This window comes from Argiope bruennichi, chromosome 5 (assembly GCF_947563725.1).
Source record: "Argiope bruennichi chromosome 5, qqArgBrue1.1, whole genome shotgun sequence".
Lineage (NCBI taxonomy): Eukaryota > Metazoa > Arthropoda > Arachnida > Araneae > Araneidae > Argiope > Argiope bruennichi.
In genome coordinates this window covers 130561042-130573460 of record NC_079155.1, presented here as the reverse complement: position 1 = coordinate 130573460, position 12419 = coordinate 130561042, and the positions used below count along the sequence as shown (strand labels likewise).

The 12419-nt window shown below is 31.6% G+C and overlaps 1 protein-coding gene across 1 annotated transcript in view; it reads right to left on the bottom strand.

The window, feature by feature from the left end:
• The window catches only part of LOC129969706 (inactive dipeptidyl peptidase 10-like), a 203563-nt gene extending 199960 nt beyond the window's left edge, over positions 1-3603 (bottom strand). The window contains exon 1 of the mRNA XM_056084395.1: positions 3459-3603. Within this exon, the coding sequence (XP_055940370.1) occupies positions 3459-3578 (120 nt within the window). The 5' untranslated portion in view covers positions 3579-3603. The remainder of the gene's footprint in view (positions 1-3458) is intronic.
• Positions 3604-12419: the final 8816 nt, after the last annotated feature.

Here is a 12419-nt window from a genome sequence, read left to right as displayed (position 1 = left end):
AATGGTTGTTCATCAACGATATGCTGTTAATAATACCCAGATACATTTATTAAAGCTTCGGGGGGACCCTTCTCGCTTTATAAATACTATTTATTCTCGTTTTGAGGCAGCACAAGAGCCATTTTGGGATCTTCATTTTGAACGAAGTTCAGATGATGAGGATGACACTTGGGTAGAAGCCTATCATCTCGAGACTTCTGGTGCACATTAGCGGAAACTTTTAGCGTAAACAAGCACGTTTCTAAGGTGAATTATTATTATTTCTTTCGTTTACGTTAGTTGAAAATATCTCAGGTATTGTAAGTCGTGGCAGATTAATTATACATAAAAAAAAAACCTGCAAAATTTTATTTTTCAGGTCCAGAAGCACTAAAATGGGGCTTTCTCTCAGCAAATAATCATGCATCAAATTATTTTTCGGGGTACTAAAGGTTAATAATACATACATTGTCGTTGTCTGTTTGGTCATTTCGCCTTGTCGAATGCAAGGCGAAATTTTGAGAATTTGCCAGCACTTTTGGAAGCAAACTGATATTATCTCCTCATTCAATATGAAATCTCAAAATCAGTATTTACTAACAATATTTCTTTAAAATGATTACATTTTACGAGTGCATTTTTTTTTCTTCTTTTGGAGTTCCTATTTTAAAAATATCCGAAACAATTTATGAAAGCTGATTGTTCATAGTATCTTTTTGAAATGACATTGCCTAACGCTCTCCATATGACCACATCACATTAGCAGAGCATTTGATTTAAAAAAAAAACAAAAAACGTTAGAATTCTTTATGGATCGCTCTGTATCGAAACTTTAGAAGCAGTTCGTCTTAAACTACAGACTCAGCTAAAATGGACTGTAGAACAAGATTGTTACCTTGAAAAATGAGTTCTGATCATTTGAAAATTGCAATAGAGATAAATTGATTCACAACAATATGAAACCATCATCAGATGGCAATGCAGAATAGCAATTTTTATGTAGGCATATAACGCATGCTTAAGATAACTAATGAACTGAAAAGGGCTTTTAACCCATTCACTTACGATATGCAACCAATTATAGAATGTTTGATACTGAAAACGGTAATTAATTGCAAAAACAAAGAAACGTATTTCCACATTCAAACACTTTTGATATTCTCAAGATTTTTAGACGAAGCGAAATTGAATAAAATTTCCAAAACAGAATGTAACCTATAATATGATGTAAAATCGAACTGGTTGGTCAATGGCGTTAATATTTTATGTATGCTTTTTTGGCCTTGATTTCTCAAAATTATTTATTTATAGTTAGTATTCTATGTATTAGTGCGCGCTAGAAAAATTAGATCTAAATGTGTGACAGCGCAAAATGCATGCTGCCCAACTGCTACCTCATCCAACTGCTAATTTTCTAACAAGCATTCGTACTTGTTTCTACTAATCAAAACATTTATTTACTAATTATCACTCCCATACATCACTACCGAATGAGCTAATTAATTTTCATCGTTTTTTTTTCTCGCTATTTTATGACAACCAACTCCTCCTTTTTATATGTAGACCTATTTTAACTTGCGATTTATGTTTAACGAATTAGGTACCAACTAAGAAGAACTCTATTCTTTAAGTTCCTGAACACGAAAATTATAAAGAATTCAGTTGTAAATAAAGCGGATTTTTTCGCGAGTCAATTTTACACTCAATAGAAAATGTAGGCTATATAGAGCTAATGTTTTATTTTAATTATAAAACAGAAAAAAAATTTTGCTTCTTAAAGCATTTGGTTTTTAATTGCAAATCGAATACGCCTTGAGATGTGATCTTTTTCAAGTTCATAACCACAAATTGGTAATAATAATTTCCAAAAAAAAAAAAAAAAAAAATCTGAGTAAAATCATTCAAAAATTAGCTTAATATATGAGAATAGGTTTAATTATTACAGTGAATTTATTTTCCTTTAAATAGGGTAAAAACAAACAACAAAGAACGTCGCATCACTTGAAAATGTAAGAAATATGATATTTTACATCATAAATAACTTCTAAAGATTTATACTATTAAGCGGGAAAAAAATAGGTTTAAAAGATGCATGATGTTTGTAAATATTGTTTAAGATCTCATACTATTGTAATGAATAGGATTGTTCTATCATAGAACCTGATATTAAATTCATTATTAAAAGATAATTTATAACTTTTTGACTCTCCTCCAAAATTATACATTGCCTGTAATCAGCGAAATGCCTCCTACGTTATTAGATTAAAATTGAAAAATAGTTTTTTTTTTAAGGTAGAAATGTTTCCAGTATTAAAAACTAACCAATGTGAAAATATAGTACACATATTTTTTTTAAAAATATATGTTCTAATGTTTATGGAAAGCAAATTTTGCAAACCAAATTATTGAAAAAAATAGTAAAATCGGGTAAAATTATACGTTTGTTGACAACAGAATCATTCTTAGATTAATAAATTACCAAAATCATTAAACAGGGGGCATTATTTATGGATCATCTAACTGGATAACTGAAGATGCAGATGTGTCGATGCTAAACGAACAGTTTATTAGACTTGCATAATCGAAAAATCAGATGCATGTTTCCACTGACCCACGATTCATGAAGAGTATTGCAGTAACGGGAGAACAGATAACCGTAATTAATAATTGAATGCAACTGATTCAAATATTGACTCTTTTTGTCTTCCTAGAAACTTGCATCCAGATGTCTACTGATGATGAATTTTGAGGGAAACAAAACCATTCTTTATTATAATTTAGTTATTTAATTTGGAAAACGATAAATCGAAAAATTAAAAAAATAACGCATATTTGAAACTTATTTTGCAAAGAGATAAAAAGCGAAGAGAAATCTGTAATCGAATTGTTTCTACACGGATTTAGATTTTATTTCCACGAAAACAAATGAAGTTTCAGTATTCATGAATGTGAAATCTTAGGAATATGGAACTATTTCATCATTTTTCAAGTATATTTTATAAGATTTCAGTTTTAAAATATTATATGAATTAATCGCTTCATTAAGCAATACATTTGAAAATAGTCCTGTAAGTTCCGAGAAATTTAAATCCTTTTAAGTGTTACTCACATAAAATCATTTTCAAGCCACCATTTACTCTCTATTCTAATAAATCGACTTCTGGAATTCAAGTAACATGTATTGCTCTTGCCTAAAAGGTATCAATAATTGCAGGTCTTGAATTCTTTGATTGCGTTTAAAGGATTTTCGTTTTACCAAAGATTTTTGTCCATTTTGTTTCGGATTTATTTAAAATGATGCAACTTTCTTCACTTAATGTATACAACATTCTAATTAATTTGAATGAGAATGCAGTGACATATATATAAAGTTTTGAATAAATGAAAATAAAATAATTATAATTTAAGTATGTGTGAACATAATAATTTAAATACATATGGAGAAATTAAGCAAAAATTGAAACAGAAGAAAAACTCACCGCAATTCGGTCCTGAAATGTCAGAGATTCTTTCTTTCTGTTATTTGAAATTTTTCTGGACGATTTGCCACCCCCTCCCCGACTTAAATGAGTGGTCGTCGTGCCCCCGGCCACATTCATACTTGTTCCCTATTTCGTATCCCAGACAATCCCCCGGCGACTCAGTCCAAAAACTCTCAGAAACTAAACGCCGCCATAAAGACAGTGAAAACTTTCGGAGGAAAATAAAACCGCCAACTTTTTCAAAAAACCTAGCCAATCGATGGTCGCCAAGTAACTTGGCGGCATTTGTTTCGGTTTTGAAAGCGGTCCAAGTTTTCTCTCGTTCTGGAATTGAAAGTTATGAGCTGATTCCTTTAGAATTGTTGGACGAGTTGCTAATGACAGACGGAAAATGAAAAGATGGAACGTTTTTTTGTCAGTTTTTAATTTGCGTTCCTTTATTTTTTCGACAATGTTGAGCGCACGAATTTTAGGAAAGCAAATCCTGCTCTCATCATAGTTTTATCGCGTGACTAAGACAGGAGTACTATAACTTTTAATTTTTGTATTTTCAGAAAATTAATGAAAATTTTAATAAGCCCATTAATCCAATTTAAGATATATAACACCTGGTCTTGTGATGGTGTAGGATAATGTTTACAAATAATATGTCATTTACAAAATAAAATATTCTGTCAATATTGATTCATTATCAGTTGTACAAATGAAAATTTTATAAAAATCTTTAAGATATTTGGTTTGTGTTAGAGTTTTGTATTTCTAGTACGTGGTTATGCTTTAAGAATGCTTCAAAAGATTTTTTTAAGGTTTCAATAAAAATTATAATGCAGTTTTTAAAATTTTGTTGAAACCAACCGAATATTAATTACAGATTTATGATAAAATTATTAAAAAATGTAATCAGACACATTATCCCGATAACAAGATACTTTTTTTATTGTTTGCTTCAAATTATACCGATACAATTTTTTTCTTACTTTAAAAAATAAATCATGTTAAAGAGGTTTAATAATAAAAATAACTATTCATAATATGTAGAATAAGACCATTCTGATGTAACAAATGTGGATGCATGAATCTGAAAGAAAAACAGTAGTAATAAGTATTGTCATTGCTTTTTCAGTTCTTGCTTTTATTTAAATAAATTAGCAGCTTACTTTTCATTCCTTTAAATTTCTAATAGCATAACTTATCTGTATGAAACCTGAATAAAAACCTTTATGAAACCTGTATTCCTTTATTTAACCTGTAGGAATATTGCTCCCTCTGTCATCTGCCATAAATGTAATGCCATTTATGTTAATTTAGTTTCATTATCCGTTTAAAAGCAACACGAGGTCTCTTTTGGACTAGTAATTTGCAACAGTGTTCAGATGACGAGGACGGCGCCGAGACTAGCATCCATTCTTCAAACTTCCGCGCTCCACACCAGAATGAGAAAGTTTGGTCCACAGCGTTATATTTAAAGTGCACCAGATCCACCTACATGGCAGATATTCAATGGAACCTGAAATCATCCGACTCAAGACCGGGATCTTACCAGTAGCCCATTGCGGCCATGTTTCCCCTAATCGCGTAAATAAGTGACTCGGATTGCATTACGCAATCCATCCCCAAATTTGCTTCCAAAAAATGATACAAACCTCAGCCGTGAAGTGAGTGGAGCAACAGAAAAATTCCGCTCATCTAGTCTGCTAAGTTTTGAAGGTATCGTGTTCATATACAAATAAAAAGTCAGACAGATAGACAGTCAACATGCTGACGAACTTCGTCCAAATATTTGACACAAAGCCACAAAAAGGAAGAAAATGAGTAAAATTGCTTGATGATATGCAATATTTCACCTTATCATTGAATTTTTGAGTGTTTACCCTACTAGAAGGAGAAAAAAAAAATCCCGCCCATGAATTTCAACAATTCGGCTGAAATTTAGTTTCATTTTTCAGATCACGCATTAAGACAGAGAGAGACATTCACATACTGTGCGTGCGATACCCCGACCTAGCCAGAGGTCATGCGGGAAACTTGATCAGGCCGCAGAAGAGCAAACCCACTTAAAACGAAGGAACGAACTACATTTGATGGCACTGGACCCTTGCAAACAATAAAGAACGCTGTAGAGAAAACGCATATTGGTAAAGAAAAGAATAGAAAAAAAAAAAGCATTACATTTTACCTTACATATTAAGTTGGGAAACATTAAAAATGTATAAATTAAATGAGTGTTATATATTAAATGAGTGTTAACGTTTTACATTAGGAGAGAGCTAAATGCAAAAGATTTGACAAACTGTTCCTAATAAAAGATTTAATGGATGGAATTTTTATGAGTTCTTCGAGACATCCAGTGTCTTGACCATCTGAGTCTGTGTTCTCGCCATAGTGCACAGGCTTTGATCACGTGATTTATAGATAATCTTCGGTGCCACACTTTGGTCAAAGAAACGACTTTGATGCACAGAAAATACACCATGGCCACTGTATAGATATAATTTTCTTTATGCTTTTTTTTTTTTTTAATTTTGTGTAAAACGTAGGGATCCACCAAAATCTCGAGGTCAAATTTTTAATGACTGCAATATTTTTCTTTTTAAATTTCATTATTGAGAAAATGAAAATTAACAAATATATTAAAGCTTAATATAGTTAAAGCAGTTTCCCGCTAGATATGGTTAATATTTTTTATGGGATTTAAACAATTACATTTAACTAAAACATTAAAATTTGATAGTTTTACCATGTCTAAATTACATTATGCTTATACGAAATCGATAATCAGTAGTGATTGAATAATTTTTTGGAAACGAGCCACCTTTGGCGAATGATCAGTTCAGGCAAAATGACAAGCAGAAATGAATGGTTGCTAAAAATTTCAATTAAATATTTTGCGTCACATCCATTCGGTGCTTTAGGCATTTCCCTAATCTTCTATCTGCGCAACTTTATTTAAAAATGGGACATTTAAAAACTTTTCATGATTACTTGGTTTGAAGTTAAAACTTAATTGTAAATACAATGAAATTTCACCAATTCTATTTTAAAAAATGACTTGCGCTTAAATCTATTCAGCATTAAAAGAAGAGCCGAATTTTCCTAATTTCATCATCAAGAATGAATAAAAAAAAACCCAAGAAGATGTATGAAAAGCAACAGTGAAAACGATATGAATTTCACTTCAAAAATGAAATGTATTATTATAAAAAAACATTCAAAATATTTTTTAAATTGCTGAAAAATGGAAAGAAATGTAGGGTAAATGTAGGCTCGTCTTTACGAGGTCTATTTTTGCGATCTTCACTGAATAAACATTACCTGCGACTCTATACTTCTGGTAATTTTCCATCTCCTTAATGCCTACTATCACCGCTCAGAATTTATCTTTTGAATTTGGCAACACCCTCTGCAAACATCGGTACCGATGTTGCAGTTAGGGATTGCAATACCGGTATACCGGGATACCGAATACCGGTATTTTGAGCCATTTGTACAATTTTGTAATACCGGTATTCGCAAGTTTAAATACCGGTTTTTCGGTATTTACTAAATATTTTTAAAACTGTCTCCACTATAAGTTCAAGGATCGCCAACATAGCAAGATAGTATACGTTTTTGTTTTTATGTTTCCCTAACAGGCGAAATTAATTAGCTAATGAATGGCTTAATTAATTGCTTAAATCTAAATTAGCGAAACATGGATTATCCCTGAAAGAAGAAATTGTATCCATAATGACTGATGGAGCAACAGTTATGAAAAAAGTTGGAAAGTTGATTGGTGCAAATCAGCAATTGTGCTATGCACATGGAATTCAATTAGGAGTAATAGATGTATTTAGGGAATGCAATACCTGTATTCACAAGTTTAAAGACCGATTTTTCGGTATTTAATAGAAATTTTTTTAATTGTCTTGTAATTTTTTTAATTGTTCAGGGATCGCCAACATAGCAAAATAGTATACGTTTTTGTTTTTATGTCTCCCTAACGGTCTGTGAATACAAAGTTGCATCGTACAATCAAGAGAAGGGATAAAATACTGAATGACAATGGATTGTTAAAGCCTCCACCTTTTGCGCACAACTTTACGTTTACTTTGACAGAATAGGAGTGAGAGGAAAGATGAAAGGAGATGTTTAGGAGGAGATTCAAAACACGTTGGAGCAGTTTACTCCTAATGATGGAACGATTTTTGAAACTGAGATATCCAATCCAAAAAGCAATAATCGACTTAAACCAGCAAATTAATTTTTCAAATAGTGAATTCGACTTAATATCCAGAACAGGTTATTATAACTTAATATTAAAACTGACTTTTGAGGCATTATGTCGGAGATATTCTAATTTATTAACAGCGAATGCAACAATAAATTTCATGTTACAGTCACTGAAAGAACAGCACACATCACTATCTGAAGAATTATATATTACATTGAAAAATCGCACAGAAGAAAGACGTATCGAAATAGAAAATGTCTTACGGTATTTACATAATTATAATTATTTTAAAAATGAAAAAGAAGAAGAGACTAACCAATTCAAATCTGATCAAGTTTATAGTAAATTTTCTTGACATTTTTTTACCCACAAACCTATCCACATTCAGAAGAATTTGGTACAGTTATCGGAGATTATCATGGCACAAATGTCGATAGTGAAAAGGAATTGTCCCTTGAACAAAAATTAGAATTAGCGATAAATAAAAAAATATTCAACAAACCAAAATACAATACAGAAATCAGATATATCCAAAACCATCCGATGAGTAATCGATTTATTTGAATATGAGGTATTTAGAAGTAAATATATGGAAAAAGTATATCACAAATTGCTAACAGTACCACCAACTAGCGTAGATGCCGAAAGAGCGTTTTCGACAGCTGATAATTTTTGCCCAAAATTACATTCCAGGCTTAATGACAGTACAATTGATGCATTATGTTTTTAAGATCACATTTCAAAAATTTGTAATAGTACCAGAGATTGAATAGTGATGTTAACACTTTTTTCTTTATCTAAACATTATTATTGCCAGGTTCTCTGCTGGCAATAATAATGTTTCACTCTCTATACACTTTCAGTGAGTCCCCTCACATGTTGGTTTAAATTGTAATGAGATAGCGGATAATTTAGTTAAGACTGCCTAAGCAGACATATTTCATGGTAATGCAACACTAACTTATTCTGAAATCTCCTCTATCAAAAAGATGGAGTCGAGTGCACTTTGGAGAGTCCCACCTGCTCACCCTTGGTACTTTGGTAAAAGTCCCGATTTGTGTCACCGTCTGAATATTTCTAGAAAACAGCAAACGGCTCTTTCTCTTTTTTTAAGTGGACACACCAAATCCCTCATCTTCCAACACGGACGGAGGATCTTTGCTGAATGTCCTTGGTGCAAGGCAGATCAAGCCTCCCCCAATCATATTCTTTAAATTTTACGATTTTTGAGATTTTAAGGGATTCGCTATTGTTTTTGGACTTTTTAGAGATCTTGGATTTCATGGAGGCGGTATAGTGCAGCCACACCTCCATGGATCAGAAACAACAACAGCACTTTTTTGTGATTGAAATAAAGAAGATGTTCCTTTACTTTTCTGTGATTCTTTATTTACTGTTATAATTCATAAGTTCCATATTATTTTTAGTGATATTTACACTCTCTAATAAAACTGGGAAATAAAACAAAGAAACACCCGTGTTTTCTTTCTTTTCCTAAAATTTCTAATACCGGTATCCCGGTATTAAGATCTAAAAAAATACCGAATACCGGTATTGAACTTTTGGTCCGGTATTGCAATCCCTAGTTGCAGTGATGTTTTCTGGTGCCCATTTTAGTTTTTCTTAAATATCTTCAAAACTCCTCAGTTTTTGTACTACATGCCTGCATCAAATTAAAGTGTATAAAATTCCTTACATTTTCAAGTTTTTATTTTTCCACAAATTTTAATATTTTTGTAGATAAGGATTCTAAACTACTTTTCAGTAATTTACGATCCCCTGGATCATCCAATCGGCATGTTATCTACATAAAAAAAAACTTTTAAGAATGTGCTTTCAATTAAAAAAGATTCACAGTTGAAATCTTATTTGTTATTTTTTTTAATTAATTTTTATAATTTTCAACAATTTACGGACTTTTTATATGTTTGCAATTTTCCCCAAATAAACGTCATTTGGGATCCTATGTTGTATGGTGATTGTTTATCCTCTTGATGCCTCCGATCACCCTTCTGAATTTGTCGGTCGAATTCAGCAACACCCTGTATATAAAGTGCCAAACGACGTTTAGGGGGTAAAAATCGCAAAAATATAAGGAGTCGGCAAACTTTTGGAAACTGTAAAAAATTAATAAAAAAAATAACAAAAGGTGTTTCAACTATAAATTTTTTAAAAGTGAAAGCACATTCTTAAAGGCTATTTTTCTTGTAAGTAACATGCCGATTTGATGAACCAGGGGGTCGTAAATTATTGAAAACGAAAAAGTAGTTGAGAACCCTTATCTACAAATATACGAAAACTTTTAGAAAAATAAAAGCTTGCAAATATAAGGAAGTTTATACTCTTTAATTTGATATAAGTCTGTAGTGTAAAAAAAAAAACTGAGAAGTTTTTAAAACATTCAAGAAAAACTAAAATGTTTGCCAGGAAACATCGCTGCAACATCGGTACCGATGTTTACAGAGGGTGTCGCCAAATTCGGAAGGGAAATTTAGAGAAGTAATAGTAGGCATTAAGGAGATGAAAAATTTTCATAAAACATAGGGTCGCAGGAGACGCTTATTCTGTGAAAATCGCAAAAACAGACATCGGAGAGATAATTAGCCTGGCGAAGGGAATGGCCCTAAGAATGTAAGGATTTGGAACAAGGTAGTCGAAAAGAAGAAGCTTTCTCGTATCTAAATTTGCCAAGCGTTCGAGGAATATAAAAGCATCGAGCATTGTAGAATTGATGGTTTGAGGAATATAAAAGCAGTTTGTATTCATTAAAGACCAGTGCAGAATTGATTGTCGAAAATTACCTTGTTTTCTTGCAGCACGTCCTTCCGGATTTACTGCAGGAAATACCTGCCATTGCACGCCAGAACATGTGGTTAATGCATGTTGCTGCACCAGCGCTTTTTTTTAATTCTGCGCGTAACTAACTAGATGATACATATTCTGGGACGTTGATGGAACGCGGCGAACCTGTTGGTTTGCCTCCATGTAACCCGGACCGCAATCCCTTGGATTTCTTCTTCTGGGGCCATATGAAATCTCTTGTTTATCAGATACCTTTCGATACATTGAAAAATCTCGTAGCACTGATCTTCGTTTTTTCTGGAGAATTCGCAAGCACATCTGGTATGTTTGAGAGCTTCCGGTGGTCCTTTAAACGTCGGCTTTCGTGGCCGCAACACTGAGCAATTTTTATAAAAGTTTTTCATCGTCTCCTTTCTTATGTTAAAATGTCTGTGCTGTAAATGTATGCTGTATTTGTATTCCAGCAAATAAATTTCACCGTCGTTTGCAACTTTATATTTCTTTGAAAATTCTTATCTCCTTGATGCCTATTATTACTCCTCAGAATTTTTCGATAGAATTTTGCAATACCTTCTGTAAACATTGCTGCCGATGTTGTAGCGATGTTTCCCGGCAAACATTTCAGTTTTTCTTGCATATCTTAAAACCTCCACAGTTTTCACACTACAGACTTACATCAAATTAAAGAGTATAAAATTCCTTCTATTTTCAAGCTTTTATTTTTCTTAAAGTTTTAATATTTTTGTAGAAAAGGGTTCTAAACTACTTTTTCGTTTTCAATAATTTTCGACTCTCTGGTTCACCAAATCAGCATTTACTTACATGAAAAATTGCCTTTAAGAATGTGCTTTCACTTAAAAAAAATCATAGTTGAAACACCATTTGTTATTTTTTTATTAATTTTTTACAGTTTCCAAAAGTTTGCCGACTCCCTATATTTTTGCGATTTTCATCACCTCCTAAACGACGTTTGGGACCCCATATTGTATGGTGATTCTTTATCCTCTTGATGCCTACTATCAACCCTCTGAATTTGGCCTCGAATTCGGCAACACTCTGTATATATATATATATATATATATATATATATATATATATATATATATATATATATATATATATATATATATATATATATATATATATATATATATATATATATATATATATATATATATATATATATGTGTGTGTGTGTGAATTTCAAGATGCTGTAAAAATTATTTGTGTACTTTAATATCTTCAGAAGTTATGGGAGAAAGAACGTCGAATTATCTCCTACTTTTTTAATTAATTGAAATTTCAAAAAATACTTCGATCTTCCAAACTATATAGGAGGCAAGAATTGTAACTCCAGAATAAATAGTCTGGTATGCACAGTGCCAACATACATGCACACACAAAATATTAATTAATCTGTTGAATTGAAGTATTGTGAAACGTCTTTTGAAATTCGGTAGAAAAAAATATGATCAAAAAATATCAAAGCCGTAGCAAATATTTTAGTCAAAGTTTATTAGGCTTTCTTCAACATTTTTTTTTTATTATTATTATTTTCTTCAATTTCTAAAAACAAATGGTATTCGAAAAAAATTGCATGTATAAAAAGAAGCACATTGTTTTTCTAAATAGCATCAGTAGAATTAAATAGTTTACGGTAGATTTTAATAAGTAATGTGGAGTATTTATTAAAAAGCAAACTAATAAGAACTATAAAAAAAAACATTAGTACTCTTGAATTTAATAATTTATTTCAATACTTAAATTTGTTTATGTTTAATTCCACTGGCAAACTTACTTGATTTTGGTGTTGAATAAAATATATTACTTATAATTAGATGAAAAGTTTGATTTATTTGCACCGGCATTTCAAGCTTCCACGCCACACCAAAATCAGAAGAGAAGGATTGGAGTATTGCATTTAGAATTAAAACTCGAATGAGCGT